The sequence below is a fragment of the Nicotiana tomentosiformis genome, chromosome 5 (assembly GCF_000390325.3).
Source record: "Nicotiana tomentosiformis chromosome 5, ASM39032v3, whole genome shotgun sequence".
Lineage (NCBI taxonomy): Eukaryota > Viridiplantae > Streptophyta > Magnoliopsida > Solanales > Solanaceae > Nicotiana > Nicotiana tomentosiformis.
Genome location: NC_090816.1, coordinates 128,429,397 through 128,447,858, shown reverse-complemented (window position 1 = coordinate 128,447,858; position 18,462 = coordinate 128,429,397). Strand labels below are relative to the sequence as shown.

General features: G+C 37.0%; 1 protein-coding gene across 1 annotated transcript; it reads left to right on the top strand.

Annotated features, from left to right (window-relative positions):
• Positions 1–10,269: 10,269 nt before the first annotated feature.
• Positions 10,270–11,067, top strand: LOC104084449 (uncharacterized). The gene has a single exon (XM_009588300.4). It carries the CDS (start codon positions 10,370–10,372, stop codon positions 10,787–10,789), a length of 420 nt encoding a protein of 139 aa, XP_009586595.1. The 5' UTR covers positions 10,270–10,369; the 3' UTR covers positions 10,790–11,067.
• The last annotated feature ends 7,395 nt before the right edge of the window (positions 11,068–18,462 follow it).

Below are 18,462 nucleotides of genomic sequence, written 5' to 3'. Positions count from 1 at the left end.
CTTAACAGAATCCAAAAACGGGATTTTAGCCAAAAAATTATTTTTCTCAAAAACCAAATGGTGTGAGGCGATTTTTCAAGAGTCATTTCTTCCCCAAAGTGTTGGTAAGTGATTCTAAACCATTTTCTTTCAATTACCCATTACATTTCTTGAATTTTCAACCTAAAATCTAGAGTTTTCATGGTAGAATTAGGGGTTAGGGTAGAAACTAGGTATTTCAGGAATTTGGGGATTTAGACCTCAATTTGGGGTCGGATTCCAAAATTAATTATATATTCGGGCTCGAGGATGAATGGGTAAATGGATTTTAGTCCGAACCTCGGGTTTTGACCATGCGGGCCCGGGGTCGATTTTTCGACTTTTTGGAGGAAAATTTGGGAAATTTAATTTATGAAATATAATTGATTCCTTTAGCAATATTTGATATTATTGAGTCATTTTTGAATAGATACGAGTAGTTTGGAGGTGAATTCCAAAGAAAAAGTTGTGATTGAGAATTAAGTGGTATTCGAAGCGAGGCAAGTGTCGTGTCTAACTTTGGCTTGAGGGAATAGGTACTATGTGTTTATTTGCTACGTGTTTGGTTGTTAAATACGATGTATAGGTGAGGTGACGAGCATCTATGCGTCGTTGTCGAGTCATAGCATGCGAGTGAAATTCTATTCTTGTCTATTTTGTAGCCTTAAATTCTACTATCCATGCTTAATGGGTTATTTGAAATGTTGGGTGACTTATATCTGGTTTCACTAAGATTTGGTAACTTTTGAATATTGATTCAAGGTTGAGGTTACATTGTACTATTGATTATGGGTAAAATACTGGTTTCTTTGTGATACTCCTATCTATCCGTTGTTATTGATTCTGTGATTGGTGAGGAAGAGTATAAAGCACGAAGGTGATGTCGTGCATACATTATTTATATTGTGAGGAAGAGTGTAAAACACGAAGGGTGATGCCGTGTATATTATAAGAGGTTTAATGCACGAAGGGTGATTCCGCGCCGTTCTATTTATTTATTTGGTGAGGTTGGGAGTAAAAGCACGAAGGGTGATGCCGTGTCGTTCTATTTATTATTTGGTGAGGTTGAGAGTAAAAGCACGAAGGGTGATGCCGTGCCGTTCTATTATTTATTTGGTGAGGTTACAGAGAGAGGAAGAAGGATCTGCATATGGTGTTTATTGACCTAGAGAAAGCTATGACAAGGTTCCTAGAGAAATTCTCTGGAGATGCCTGGAGGCAAAAGGTATGTCGGTTCCCTACATTATAGCGATTAAGGATATGATGGGGCTAAGACTCGGGTTAGGACAGTAGGAGGCAACTCTAAGCATTTTTCGGTTGTAATGGGGTTACACCAAGGTTCTGCGCTCAGTCCGTTCTTATTCACCCTGGTGATGGACGCGTTAACACACCATATTCAAGGGAATGTGCCATGGTGCATGCTATTCGCCGATGACATAGTTCTGATTGATGAGTCGCGAGCCGGTGTTAACGAGAGGCTGGAGGTTTGGAGACAAGCTCTTAAGTCTAAGGGTTTCAAGCTGAGCAGGACGAAGACGGAATACCTGGAGTGTAAGTTCAGCGCTAAGCCAAGGGAAGAGGGCGTGGATGTGAGGCTTGATTCGCAGGTCATCCCGAGTAGAGGAAGCTTCAAGTACCTTGGTTCGGTTATCCGGGGGGGAGGGGAGATCGACAAGGATGTCACACACCGTATTGGGGTAGGATGGATGAAGTGGAGGTTAGCATCTGGAGTCCTGTGTGACAAGAGAATGCCACCGATACTCAAATGTAAGTTTTATAAAGCGGTGGTTAGACCGGCCATGATGTATGGGGTTGAGTGTTGGCCCGTTAAGAACTCATATATCCAGAAGATGAAAGTAGCAGAAATGAGGATGTTGCGGTGGATGTGTGGGCACACTAGGATAGATAAGATTAGGAATGACGATATTCGGGAGAAGGTGCATGTGGCTCCCATTGATGACAAGATGCGGGAAGCGAGGCTTAGATGGTTCGAACATGTTCAGAAGAGAAGCCCAGATGCTCTGGTACGGAGGTGTGAGCAGCTGGTTATGGATGGCACGAGAAGAGGTAGAGGGCGGCCTAAGAAGTATTGGGGAGAGGTGATCAGGTAGGATATGGCGAGGCTTCAGATTTTCGAAGACATGACACTTGATAGGAAGATATGGAGGTCGAGTATTAGGGTTGTATGTTAGGAGGTAGTTGAGTCGTGCCTTACTTCGTACCATTGTGGGACTAGCCATGTAGGGTTTTTGTCTAATATAGCTAGTGGCAATGTTGTGGCTTACTATTTCGCTTTTCAGTGCATGTCCTATTTACTAGCTATTACTTTTACTTTGCATCTTTCTTCTAGATTTCATGGTGTTCCTATTTTTCTTATGATTATTGTGGTGATACTAATATTTACTAATATTGTCTCCCTTTGCTTTGCATCTTTCTTCTGGATTTCATGGTGTTCCTATTTATCCTATGATTGTTGTTGTGATACTAATATTGTCTCCTTTTTGTCCTTTTGTCTTTTTATTTTTTGAGCCGAGCGTCTTTCGGAAACAACCTCTCTACTCCTTCGGGGTAGGGGTAAGGTCTATGTACACACTACCCTCCTCAAACCCCATTAGTAGGATTTTACTGGGTTGTTGTTGTTGTTGCTGAGAGTAAAACAACGAAGGGTGATGCCGTGCAGTTTTCCTTTGCTGTCTTTATTTGCTCAATTTGTTTAAGGATTCTCGGTTTAATTCTGTATTTTCATTATTCTCACTCTTTATGTTGTATTCCCCCACTGCATGTTCCCTTCCCATTATTTCTGCGTTATTTATTTATTTACTATTGTTGCCACTAGTATGATTATACTGTTCAGGTTATATGTGGGTGTCTTGTCCTAGCCTCGTCACTACTTCGCCGAGGTTAGGCTCGACATTTATCAGTACATGGGGTCGGTTGTACTGATGCTGTACTCTGCACTTTCTGTGCAGATTTTGATATCGGCTCAGGTTGATCGAGATTTGCTATTGGTCCGCTGTCCAGAGACTCAAGGTAGATCTGTCGGCATTCACAGACCTTGAAGTCCCTATCTATCTTTTATGTCCTACTATTTTCTTTCATTCAGACAGTTGTATTTCTTTCAGGCTATTACTTGTAGTAAATTCTAGAATGCTCGTGAATTGTGACTCCAGATCCGGGTGGTAGTAATTAATACAGTTTTATAAAATTCCACACCTCTTATATTTTATCTTAGTTAATTATTTTTATTTACTAAATGGAAATAAGAAATTGGTTTAAGAAATTCCTAACGTTGGCTTGCCTAGCAAGTGAAATGTTAGGCGTCATCACGGTCCCGTCGGTAGAAAATTTCGGATCGTAACATTTTAATGAAGAGTCCACAAGCTTTTGGTGAAGTTAGAGAGGGAATCTACTTATTGGAACCAAGTAGGTTTAAGTCTAAGGGTCTATTTAGTAGCAATGTACTTTCAATTCCAAAAGGAAGAAAATCCTTTTCAGAGTCTGTTTCTAGTCCAGTTCAAGTTAATTCTACTCCTGATGTTAAATTTTGGCATGTAAGATTGGGACACCTCCCATTTTCAGCAATGAAACATTTGGACTTTCTTCATTGTAAGTCAAATTCTGAGTTTATCTGTGATGTTTGTCCTAAGGCTAAGCAAACCAGGAATCCTTTTCTTGTCAGTAGCATAAAATCCAAGCATATTTTTGAACTTATACATGTAGATACATAGAGACCTTATAAGTCAAATACTTACAATGGATTCAAATATTTCCTTACTATAGTAGATGATTATAGTAAAGGAACATGGACATTTTTATTAAGTGTAAAAAGCAATACTTTTCCTATGCCTAATATTTTCTGTCTATGGTTGAAAGGAAATTCAATGTGAAAGCTAGAATGATAAAATCTGACAATACATTAGAATTGGAAAAAGGCAAATAAGAGGCAGCTTTCCTAGCTTCAGAAGGAATTCTGCACCAACTGTCTTGTGTAGCAACTCCTCAACAGAATGAGATTGTTGAAAGGAAACATAGACACCTCTTAGAGATTGCAAGAGGGTTAATGTTCCAACCCAAGCTACCTATGTCATATTGGGGTGAATCTATTCTAACTGCCATACAACTTATTAATAGGATGCCTTTTAGTGTTCTTAAAGTAAAGACGCCATATAAGGTTTTATTTCAAGAGAAGCCCAAGTATGATCATTTAAGGAATTTTGGATACCTCTGTTATGCGTCTACATTATCCCAAGGAAGAGGCAAGTTTGATGAAAGGCAACAACTTGTGTTTTGCTTGGTTATCCTCTTCATCAGAAGGGATATAAGCTATTAGAGTTGTCCACATGAAGAGTATTTGTGTCAAGGGATGTGAAATTTCATGAATCACACTTTTTTTTTTGTTGAAACCAGCACATCACACCATCCTATATTCCCAAGCTCAATATTTACAATAGAACCTACCTATTCACCTTCATCACAGGACCAATCCTCACCCATCTTTTTAGAACTTAAAGTTTCTGATATTTTCTCCTCACCATCACCAAGATTTTCATACACTCCTCCTCATCACCAATTGTCTCCTACCTCAGTTCCTTTTCAACCTATCCTAGATACACCACACACTAGCTCACCTGCTTTTATACTTAAGCAGCCTACACCACTGAGAAAGTCAGGAAGAGTTTCCAATCAACCAACCTACTTGAAATATTATGTATGCAGTAGTATCATATTTACAGATGTAGCAACAACTTGTTTCACTCAACAAAGTAAGCCAAGGGAATATTGTTTCTCTTCTCTATCACCCAACAATCAACATGTGCTGCAATCCCTCTAAACTCTCACAGAACCTTACAATTTTGGACAGTCTTGTCAACATCCAGGTTGGATAGAAGCTATGAATTCAGATATTAAAGCTCTAGAAGATAACCACACATTGGATGTGGTTGAATGACCTAAAGGGAAAAGAGCTCTACCTTGCAAATGGGTGTACAAGGTAAAGCATTTGTCAGATGGACGGATTAAAAGGTTGAAGGCAAGGATGGTGGTCAGGGGGGATATCCAAAGAGAAGGAATAAGTTATAGTGAGGCTTTTTCCCCAGTTGTGAAAATGACAACCATAAGGTGTTTACTCCCTTTTGCAGCCAAAAGAGATTGGAATATGTCTCAATTGGATGTCAACAATGCATTTCTGCATGGTGATCTATATGAGGAGGTATACATGAGGTTTCTAGCAGGTTTAACACCCCATTGTCTTAAACATATTTGTTTACTAAGGAAGTCTTTGTATGGTTTAAAGCAAGCTTCCAGGCAATGGTATGCTAGGCTTGCCAGCTTTGAGTTTTAAGGGGTATTCTTCATCAGTAAACGACTATTCACCATTTTTAAAATACACAGGAAACCTGATTTTTATCTTAGTTGTCTGTGTAGATGACATACTATTTACTGGAGATGACTTGGAAGAAATTCAACATTTCAAGGGTTTTCTAAACACTGAGTTAAAGAATCTAGGAGACATACATTATTTTTTAGGGATGAAAATTCTGCGAGAAAATGAAGGTTTTATTGTAAGCCAAAGGAGATTTACCTTGGACATGCTACATGAATTTGATGTCTCTCATTTGCCTTGAGTCAGTTCCCCTCTTGATCCTTCTTCCAAGCTTCAAGCTGATAATGGGTACCCTTTGCAAAATCCAACAGTATTTCGTCATCTGGTTGGCAAGTTGAATTATCTCACTAACACTCGCCCTCACCTTTCTTTTGCAGTACTTACTCTCAGTCAATACATGCAGAGACCATGTATGTCTCATTTCTCTGCTGTCTTACGAGTGCTCAAATATTTGAGCTCCAATCCCGGACAAAGAATCTTTCTCTCAGCAGAACAATCATTCTCCTTGCTTACATTTTGCGATGCTGATTGGGCCTCTTGCAAGGCTTCTAGGAGGCCCGTCAGTGGATTCTTCATCACACTAGGAGAAGCACTCATTTCCTAGAAATCAAAGAAACAAGTGTCAATCTCTCTCTCTTCTGCAGAGGCAGAGTACAGATCTATGAGAAGAGTAACTACATAATTTACATAGTTAGTTCCACTCCTTAAAGATTTCTCTGCACCAGTAAGTCTCTCCATACCTCTTCACTCTGACAGCAAGGTAGCCATTCACATAGCTCGTAACCCCGTCTTCCACGAACGCACAAAACATGTCGATATTGACTGTCATTTTGTGCGTCAACAATTTCTTTCCAGCTTAATTACCTTATCCTTTGTTCCTTCTAAAGACCAACTGGCGAATCTCTTCATAAAGCCACTTTCTAGGGTTTCTCACTCCGAGATTTTGAACAAGTTAGGGGTCACAAAGTTACCCTCCAACTTGAGGAGGAGTGTTGGGAAGAAGAAATCCCATCCTAATTCTAAGATTCATAAAGATTTACTTAGAGATAGAGAACAAGGGTGAAGAAGAGGAAGAAGACCTAGAAGTCGTGTCTGTTCCGACCAAATGCTGAGTTCGATATAATCCAAGTTACACTTAGCTCAATGTTTGGGACACGTGGACGAGACACAACCCTTGGATGAGTTTATGATAGATCAATTATACACCATCTGATAAAATTGATACTAGAAGTTTCCTTCCCTCACGTGACTAACATGTTAGGGAATATAGTTTGTTGTAGGAATAGAATATTTCTGTTATTGCTGGACAGAGTAGGACAACTGTACATAGTCTCTTTCTTTTGTTATTCTTTATTTTCAGATGCAATATATATATATATATATATATATATATATATATATATATATATATATATATATATATATATATATATATATGTACAAAATAGACTACGCACGGAAAATTTTTCAATCAGATTTCTTCTTCAATTTCGTACAAAATTAAAATAAAAATACATATTAATTACTTATAATATAATTTAAAGTAAAAACATATGTCATGCATTAATTGAGTTAATGTTATGCATTAATTGAGTTAATGTAAACATGTTATGCGAGTAAGTTTTACCAAAAGATCATTTACTATAGTATAATTTAATGAAAAAGAACAATGATAGCACTTAAAATTATGTTAGAAGGGGAATGAATCTGTAGAAAGGATAATTTTTAAGTTCTTGGGAAGATGTGTTCTGTATATTGTCTACCACCAAACAAACAAACAAGGAGCAAATGCGCATGGGAACTCCTATACACACACGTATATTTCTTATTTTGTTTCCGTGATAAAAAAGGTTAATAGAAGTATCCCTAAATTAAGGCCAATTCTTTTAAGCATGCATGCAAATAACAACACAACAATAATTAGGTCCCAATTTCAATAATATTACAAAAATATAAATTTTCGACCAAAATTTTTGACTGAAACTAAAATGGTTGCTAATCCGGTCACATATATGATATGAATCCTTATTTCTTCCTTTAAGTTGGGTCAGCATATGAATCATTATTCTTTCTTTAAATTCAAGTTAAATAACCTTTTAAGCACGCAATGTTTAAAACGCCGTATATTTTCTTTTCACTTTCGATCATCAGAATATTACTACTACCACTAAAATAAAATATACAATCTGTTACAATATATTAAAGTATTATGAACGTATATAATTTCTTTTACACTACCTGTATAAAATTTAAACGTCGAATCATTTGGGATCAAATCTGAATCTTTGGTCGTTTGTTCATCAGACAATTTCACGTGCTTATATACAGAGTCTCTTGGTTCTTCCCACAATTTGAAGAGAAAACAAAAAGATGTTCAGTATAGTAAACAATGTAATGAGTAGGATGATATTATACGTACTCTGTATTGACAACCATAGAAGAGCCTCGTACGGCGGTTTTCAGCCGCTGAGGTTGGCTCAATGTGTTTATTTTCCATTGCAAGTTTTGTCATATCTATTAAAAGAATTATTTAATACTCCTTCCGTGCACTTTTAATTGTCCATTTTAATTTGGACTTTTCACGCTCATTAAAAAATAATAATTATAGTATATATTTTACCTTATAACCCTTCCTAATAATAGCATTTTAAAGAGTTTTGGGTAATAATTTTGAAAATAAGTGTTTTTACTAAATTATCCTTTATATCTCTCCTTAAATTATTATTCATCACTCTTCAAACTTTCTAGATCATTTATTAGAGTAGATCTCTAAGAGGAGGAGCCGTAATTTTAACTTTATGTGTTTTAAATTTTAGAATAATGATTTCAATTACTAATGATTGAATTCTAATTGATGCAACACATTGTTCAATTCCCCGATAATGAATTTGACTATTAAATTAAAGTCACTTTCTGAAAAGAGTGAACATTTGGCTGTTTTTGTGTTATTTTCTTGAAGTCTTTCGAGTTTTTATATTGTGGAATGACTACAGTTAGGCTGTAAGTTTGGTGGATGTTTGTTTTGTTGGTTGTACTTTGTCACTTTATACCCGCACTTCACTTCCAATTTCTTGGTCAAGAAATTGTATTAAAATTAACTCGTGCAATATAATTTTTTAACTAATATCGTCTCTTTTTGTAATGCAAATAAACATGACACATTTAAGCTAACCACTTTAATTTAATTATTATGTAAAATAAAATAAAAAGTAAATCTTACCCAAAAAAAAAAAAAAAGTTAAAGCAGACTTAGCTTGAGACCCTCGTGTGCATGCTATATTTGTTTCTTACTACTTCTTATCATGAATTGTACTTAATATTCTCAAACGTTAAAGACTTTACTTTGACCAAATATAGAAAAAGAAAAGCAGAAAGGTCCACTTAACTAACACGTAATCCCACTTATCTTCCATCTTTTTTCTTAATTCCGTGTATATTACATCACACGCATGAATACGGCAATCTTTTTTTGACCAAAGGAAAACTAAAAGAAGAAGAATAAAAGATGAAAAAGCAATATTCTAGGTTGGTGTTTACGTTATTTTTACATAAACAATGAGACCAAATTTTATACGTCATTATGATTACAATAATATAATTCGTCTCCGCAATTTGTCGACAAAACATATTTTTATTTTATTTTACAATAATATATTCGTCTCCTTACTAGCTTCCCCACTTTGATTACAATAATTGTGTGACCGAGAAAAAAACACTTAAAAAGTAGAAATCACACGCACATCATATGGGAATTAGTAACCATAATTTGTATAATATGCAACTGAATTTCGGATTAACACTACATGAGGTCCTGGATAATAATAAATCCGTGTATGTTTAAGATATAATTATTGAATAAAATGGAAGTTTAATTATTTTTTCTAATAAATTAGTAATCATACAATTCAACATGATATATATATATATATATATATATATATATATATATATATATATCAGTGTAAACAAAGGTCATATTCAAGATTTACTGCCATGTATTATCAGAATAAAATTCACATATTTGGTTTATGAAAAAAAATAAAAGTTCGCACATAAATATCGAATTAAAGATATAATTAAGTAAATAGAAATGTATAACTAAAATTTTAGATGAAGTGGTTACATGATTCAACAACTTAAAAGAATTACATTTAGCTATTATCAATATATTCCTCCAAAACTAATTCCTGATTTGATCATCCACAATTATATTAATCTCAGATTATGTAATTTGCTTAATATTTATAGGCTAAAATACAAGTTTCACGCATGTGATTTATAACGGATAGACTAGCAAAGGAAAAATCTCTTCTACGTAAAAGTAAGTATTAATTATTAGGTTTACCGATTTATTATGCATTTAAAACATTAGCTTTCGTTAAAGTAATAATTTAACATTAAGGAAATGACACAACGTGTGCGTGGGTGCAACATAACTTGGGAAAAACCAAAGTCGGTCGTGACCCACACGGTCCCTATACGTTCCTTAGTTCGTGTCTATTAATAGTAGCGGATTAAATGCAGTTTTATCTGAATTTAATATTTTTAATGTAAAATATAAATTTTTATAAAAATATTATTAAAATTATAAAAGATAATAGGTTTGAATGCATTAATTTTAAAAATATAATAATTTAAGGATAACATTTTTAAAAGTTGAACAAATAAAGCTTAAATAATTAATCTGTCATATCTATTAACTCTCCAAAAAAATATACACAATTCCCAATTCCACACGGGCCAATATTCACCCATCCTCCACACACTTTCCTTCTTAATAACCCCGCCCCCCCCCCCCCCCAAACCCCTACCTACCTAACAACCCCTCCCCCTATTTCCCTTGTGTATATATATAACCCTTTTCTACATATTTTGTTGCATTAGCTCAAATTTTATTTACGTGACCAAATAAAAGTACAAGGCAGAAATCTCAACTTGTTCTTCTTGATCATTAAAATTATCAATTGAATGGCTTTTTCAGAACCAGAAGTAATATGCAAGAAACACCCACAACACAAACAACAACCAGGTGTATGTTCTTGTTGTTTAAGAGAAAAGCTCTCCAAAATTAATGGTACATCTACAATTATGGCTGCACTTGCTTCAATATCTTCTTCTTTATCTTCCTCTACTACTTCATCCAATTGCGTCTCGCCACGTGGAGCCATCGGCCACCGTCGGATCACCTCCGACGTTACCAGCGGTCACTACTCCTTTGTTACTCTCGCCGGCGGAGGCGCCGGTGGAGGTTTGAAGAAGAGTAGATCAATTGCTATTGTTGCTAGAGGTGGTAGAGTTGGAATTAATGGAAAGAAGAAGAAAGAAGGGTTTTGGTCAAAGCTGATCAAGTCAACGGGGAAAAGGACTAAAAGGGTAATTGCACATTGATGAGTTGGATTCATATTTTTATTAGGTGGCAATGTTAAGAAAATGTTAGGCAATGAGTTAGGTGAAAACTTTGTAATTTAGTGATGGATTTTGTTATTTAGTGTTGGTATTTGCACGTGTAATCGTACAAAAAAGAGAGAATCATTTCATTATCTTGTTTTTTTTAATGTCATTTTGTTGCATTGTGTGGTAATTACCACGAAAGAAACATATTGATATTTGTGAATAGAAAATGTGAATGTTGATAATATATGAAAGTTCGCTCTGCCTTCTCTTTTTGTCTTTTGTTTTGTTCGTGTTTGGTGATTGTTCAATTAGCTTCATTTTTGTTTTGATTTCTATTTACTTGGCATACGTGACCAGTTAAATTTGGTATGAACCATCAAAACTAGCTGATGTGCAAATGCATTTCACATTCGTAAGTTTAAATTTGAAGGGAGCCGAGTAACAACAGTAAATCGAGGAAATAGCTATCAATACTTGCTGTAGACAAGGGCGGATACACCTTGCGGCAAGCGGTATCACATGACACCGTTTTGTCGGAATTTTTATTAAATATGTATATATAGATAGTAAATAAAATAAAAATATTGGTATAAATATAAAAATGACACTGCTTTTTCATTAAAGTGATTTATTCATTCATTCATTTTTTTTTTCAAATTGACAATGGTTACCAAAAATTCTGCGAATCTCCCTAAGGGTAAGGTGTCTAAATCATACCTCTAGAGGTGTGACTCTTATCCGGACCCGAACCCTTTTATTAGTAACTTTAAATTTGAAAAGGTTTTTTTCATCACTCTTTTATGGGGAAATTGAACAGAGACTTTTCTAGGTTGTATGCTTGATTGACGGGAATGAAAATAAAGATAAGAATTACGACACTTGCGATCATCCAATTAGAGTTTACTAAGTCTTCTTTATCACATTCAACAACTTTAATTTTCATTCGTGTAGTTTGAAATTTTAAGAAATAATTTTTTTAATGGAAAAGGGCCAAAAATACTCCTAACGTATTGAAAATGGCTCACAAATGTCCTCCGTTAACCTTTTGGTCTAAAAAATACCCTTAACGTTTTATTTTTGGCTCACATATACCCTTGAAACTAACAAAATATGAATGGTAAATTTTTGGCTCACCTTCTATCAATATACCATATATTATTTTATATGTATTTTATACCACATATATAAATTATATATATACATCATAATACATGTAAACAAACAAAATATACCATACATATTCTTTAAAGTTGTGTATTTTATACTTTATATATACCACTATTATATAATTTATCACATATCTATATATAATAAAAGGAGAGGCAAAAGCACATTATTAAGACAAGTGGCATAACCACAAAAAGCCAACCGGCATTATTAAGACAAAAACAAACTAGTACCTTTTTAACTAAAAAAATATTTTTAAATTTTGAATTAATTGGTTACTCTATTTGAATTAATAATTAATAAATATAGATATCTTATAATTAGCTATATTAAAAAAACAAAAATATAAAAATAATAACTACTCATTCAAATTAGGGAGGAGTAGTTTCAAGTTAAAGTTTTAAAAATATATTAAAAAAATAAATGAAAAAATAAATTAGCTATAATAAAAAACAAAAATATGTTGTATATATATAATTTATATATGTGGTATAAAATACATATAAAACAATATATGGTATATTGATGGAAGGTGAGCCAAAAATTTACCATCCACGTTTGGTTAGTTTCAAGGGTATATGTGAGCCAAAAATAAAACGTTAAGGGTATATGTGAGCCAAAAATAAAACGTTAAGGGTATTTTTAGATCAAAAGGTTAACGGAGGACATTTCTAAGCCATTTTCAATACGTTAGGAGTATTTTTGGCACTTTACCGTTTTTTTAATAAACAAGGCCAAAAGTGGTTAGTGGACGTTATTTCTAGTTACAAACTAAAGGAAATAACTCAATCCAAACTTGGGAGTGACACTAGTTTACATGCTTACTAAAGAGGAGGGGTTGCAGAATAGTGAGATGGAAGAGGCAGAATACTAAAGAGGAGGGGTTGCAAAATTATTCAATTTTGTAAATAATTAAAATAATAATAATAATAATATAATAGTATTATAATTGATAATTATTATAATATAATAATATTGTTAATATTATTATCATTATTATTAAAGATAAATAGTAAAAGAATTTGCTGTATTATTCGTTTTGTTATGTTTGGAAATTATGGATGTCTTACTTGTTGTACTAGTCCAAGATTTGGTCAAAGCACGTTATGTACTACTCTAAGCTTGTTGATTAATTACAACTATAAGATTTGCATAGTGAAAGACAACCCATGAATGAGTGTCTTTGCTGTACCAAGCTTTACAATCAATTATTTTCTCTCCAATTAATCTTGACTTCTAATTAAACATCCTAAAAAGCATGTAACTAAGGTTGATTATATCACATTATAATATTCAGGAGCTAGAGTATTCGCCTATTCGGTGTGGACCAACTGCCAAGTTCGGGTGAAACCAATATATTTTGCTTAAAACATGTATTTATATTAGAAAATTTATTAAATATTTTAAAATATTTAATTGTGAACCGAATAAGTAATACTAAAACGAGTTTTGAGTTTGATAGAAATTCAGAAAATAGACATTATTGTATTTTTTGTTAAAATCAAACTCTGTTCGCAATTAAATTCAGAATTATTTCCACTCTTTCAGAATGCCTATTGTTTCCCTAAAAAACGGATAACAATTGAATTTATACGTGATTTTAAGGATACGTGATATAACTTGGTACAAATTAAGAAGACAGATTAATATTGAAATTGATAATAGAAGAATAAATGTAAACCACACGTATCGAATTGCCTTGGCCCTCGAGTTTGACCACCTTCGAACCAAAGATGTTTCAACTGAAGTATGAACAGGCTAATAGAGTAACAAGATAATAAAAGCTAGAAAGTATCAGTATATTGCTTTATGTTGCGTTGGTATGATGTCTTTTACAAATGATCTAACCCTCTTTATATAGTAGAGGTGTCCTACTTTTGGTACAATTCTATATAAGGTAAAAATTCTATGATTTGCTAATTATTCGGCCCCTCCTTGATACGCGCCGAGATTTTCGCCATGATTTACAACCGATCGCGGATACTTCATCTTTCTGTTATCCAGCTTGGCAAATTTCCCTCGATCTTGCCTGGTCTTGATTTTGCCTGGTCCTGGGGTCAGACCTCACCTTGGTTCGATATAATTCGCGGTCGAACCCTAACCGATCATATTCCAGTCTCGATTGGTCACATAAGGGGCGAGCCCGGTTTTGACCGTATACAGATAGTCCCCTCATTTCTCGGAGAGAAGATGACGAGAAATGATATGAACTTCCAAATCCCGTCTCGATGGGCCATGATGTAAGCGACGAACCCGGCTATGACGTAAGCAGAAAATGGATATCAAAACATCCCATCGGTCCAGTTATCAAGGCATTAAATGTCTGTCAGTCGCTGGTCAGCCACTACCGGTTCTGAACCGTCACCAACAAGCTATAAGTACCCCGGCTTTTCCTCATTCAAACTTTACGTTCAAAGCTCCTCCTATTGTTGTTTTTTCTTCAAAAATCCCTTTGCTTTGCAACTCTTGCACCCAAATTCCTTGAACTTTCATCAAACCGCATACCATCTTAATTCTCTTTTCTTCTGTTATTCAATGGCGAAAACTTTTAAGACCATACCGTAAAAGGAGGTCGCTTCTTCATCATGACTGGCAGCGGGGCTGCGGCGGAACCTCACCCTAAGGAATTCATTCCAGCAGGGTGCCCTATTGTTGGCGATTTTAAGGTTGAAAAGACCTCCTCGGTACCGGGCCAATGTGAGCTGGTCTCGAGGTACATATGCACAATCACCGATGGTCTCCTCACCAAGGTTAAAGAGGAGTGCAACTGGGTCAATAAGCATGTGGTGGTTCCTTCGCCCGAGGAATCGATCACTACCCACGTGGAGGGTTTTCTAAGTCTTTACACTTATCCCTTCACATTGGGTCCCTTAGACCCTATCATCATTGCCTTTTGTAAGAGGTATGATGTGACTCTTGGCCAGATCCACCCTCCTTCTAGAGAATAGTGATTCTCCTTCGATTTTTTGTAAGCAAAATCGAGGGATGTCCCTGTATGCTCGACCACCTTATGGGCCTTTACAGTCCCCGACTCTATCGGGGGGGGCTGATCAAGCTTGCTCATCGGGCCAGTAGGGCCCTATTCTCTAGCATAGATAAATCTCGGGACCGAGGTTGGATGGGCCGATTGTTCGAATAAAGACTTCGGACCTGAAGACATGCCATTTTCCCGAGAATTGGAATATGAAATGTAAGTAGTGCTTCACTATGAAGGTTCAATCTTGTTGTTTTCCCTCTTGTCTCTTTCTTCATTGATGTTTTTGGTGTCGTAGTTGTGGCCCAGATGCCGGACGCAGTTCCTAAACTTAAGGAATGGGTCGAGGACCTTTGTCACAGAGGTCGTATTCCATGCGGGCTTGGATGGAATTATCGAAGGGTCGATGGGAGGCCTGCAATCACGGTAGGTTCCTTTTCCTGAGGTAATAATGTTTGATTTCCACCCTTCGTTGTTGAATCTTTATCTATTTTCTCTTATAGGTCTCCCCAAGGATGTTGCTATGAGGCCTCCATCCGGTGATGAGGATATGCCTCTCGAGTCCCCTGCTCCAAAGCAGGGTGATGATAAGAAGAGAAAAAGGGTCTCGAGTCCCTCGAACTCGGAAAAGAAAAAAATGACGAGGAGGCCTCGTAAGCCCAAGGGGTGCTCTGGCGCTCTATCCTCAGACCTAGTCCATCGACTAAGGGATGAGTCCGAAGAAGAGGAAGATAAATCCAAGCTGGTGGCTCGCGCAGGCTGGTGTTACGATACAAGGGCCATCCGAACCGCAAGAGGTCGATGAGGGAGCTTTGGCCGAAGCTCCTGGAGCATAAAGGGTTGAGGTCACTCCGCCCCGAGAAAGAGACCCGGGGCGACGCTTCTCGAGCAGCGGAAGATGTCCCGAGGGACGAACTCGGAGTGATCAATATTTTCGGATCCCCTCAAATTTCGGACGCCATGATTCATGAGACCGGTATGTTAGAAAGAGTTCTTACGATGGGCTTCAGGGGGTGACTGATATCCACAGCTTCTTAGACGGAATTGAGTCCACCGCTTCAGAAGATATCACCTGGCTTGGTGACTTGCCGGTGCCAAATAAGATACCGTCATTGGGTGCTACTAGGTCTTCATCGAGCCCAAAACTGGTGGATCAATTCCCGGCCCTAAGTGTTAACCACGACTGTAGGCGGTCGATAACTTTTTCTGTCCCGTAGGATGCCCGGGTCTTCTCTGCCCCCGTGGGGGTTACTAGCTACCTTAGATGCTTGGTGACTGAGGAAGACCAGGCCGTGATGAATGCAGTAGGGGCGCCTTGCCTATTTAATGAGGCCCAACATGCTTTGAATCGGGTAACTTCGAGGGACACTTCATTATTTATTTTAAACTTGAAGTTGTAAATAATTCTAGCATCTTTCTTCGTGTTTGCAGGCTTCAGTGTTGCATCATGAGGCTTTTCTCTGAATCCGAGAGATGCACGAGGCTGAGGTTTGGGAACTTACCGAGAAGGGGGATACTTACAAGCTTCTGAGCGAGAAGCTCTGTGCCAATTTAGAAGCGGCTCAGAGTGAGCATGTCGAGATGGCCGAGCAGGTATTTTGAGTGCTTTACGATAGTGAAGATGAATTAGAGATAGTAACTAACGATCCGATCCTGCAGGTCCGGCAAAGGCTCGAACAGATCGGGCAGATCAATACACAGGTAGATGTGATACAAGCCGAGGTTGAAGAGTTCAAGAAGAATATGGACATCTTAGCCTCGAAAAAGAAAACCGTCCAAGCACAACTAGAGTCGGCCGAGGCCCAGCTCCAAGCTGCAAAAGAGAAGGCCTCGATGCAGTCAAGAAAATCGAGGAGCTTCAATCTCAACTGGACTTGGCTATTTCTGATAAGGCAAACTTGGACAATGAACTCGAAGTGGCCAGATCTGAGATGGCCATGGCCAACACCAAAGCCGATGCTAAAGTGACCCAATTCAAGGTCGATGCCGAGGCCATCCAGGCGAAGGCCAAGAGCATGGTGGATCATGCAAGATGGCAAGCTCGAAGGGAAGTGTCACGACCCAAAACCTAACCCGTCATGATGATGCCTATTGTGCTACTAGGCAAATCGACCTTCCCAAAACACTTTCAAAATTTAACAGAAATGAATTAAGACATTTAAAATAACCGGAGTTTTTCATAAAACGGGGTAAACCCCAAAAAAAACATAAGTGCGGAAAAATAGCCCGACATCGGGGTGTCACTAAATCATGAGCATCTAATAACCAATCTAGAAACAGAATCTACTACAGTCTATGCCAAATGCCAATACAAGAGAGAAAAAATAATAAGAGAGGAGAAACAAGTACTGCGAATGCCGGCAGCTACCTCGTAAGTCTCCAATAATCAGCCCGCGCACGAACTCAGCGATCGCCAGAATCGTACACACGTGGATCTGCACATGAAGTGCAGAGTGTAGCATAAGCACAACCAACTCAGCAAGTAACAGAATTAAATAAGGAACTGAGAAGCAGTGACGAGCTATAATAATAATGATCATTTCAAAAGTTTTTAGTAAAAAGTGAACATGCTTTCGAATCTGGTGGTGTAAGTCAGATCAGTTCGAGCCCAAGTAAGACAGATATGAATCTTCCAGAAATTTCACAACAATATCAGATAGCAACTAAGTGCAATAATAAATAAAAGCAAGTACAGCCTCTCAAGGCAGCAGTCACTCAACTCATTTTAACAGCTCATACTCTCGGCTCTCAGCCCTCAATACACACTCTCAATAGGTACCTGCGCTCACTGGGGGTGTACAGACTCCGGAGGGGCTCCTTCAGCCCAAGCTCTATATTGATGCGGCGCACAACCCGATCTAATATTGTTGCGGCGTGCAACCCGATCCAATATTATTGCGGCATGCAACCATATATATATATATATATATATATATATATATATATATATATATATATATATATATATATATATATATATATATATATATATATATATATATAGCCCGAAGGCTTATTGCGGCGTGCAACCCGATCAATATACCTCACAGCTCGCAGCTCGGCACTCATGCCCTACCTCAGTCACTAACCTCTCCAGCCCCTTGGGCTCACAAAATATCAAAATAACCAGCCCAAGCAGGAAATACAACAAGTATCAACAAGAAATGAGAGAAACCAGAGATATAACACATAAGTAAGACTGTGACTGAGTACAAGATAGCAATTAGCAGTCAATTCAACAAGTATACGACTGATGTTAGTCACAACAGTAATATCATATGGCCTAAGCATGGTTTCTAACATGAAAATGAGTCAATTGCTTAAAAATGCGGAAAACAAGTAATGACAATGGCTATTCGACTTTACAGTCTCACGGGATGGACCAAGTCACAATCCCTCACGGTGCACGCTCGCACGCCCGTCATCTAGCATGTGCGTCACCTCCAATTATTCACATCATACAAATTCTCGGGGTTTCATACCCTCAAAACCAGCTTTAAGACTGTTACTTACCTCAAACCGAGCA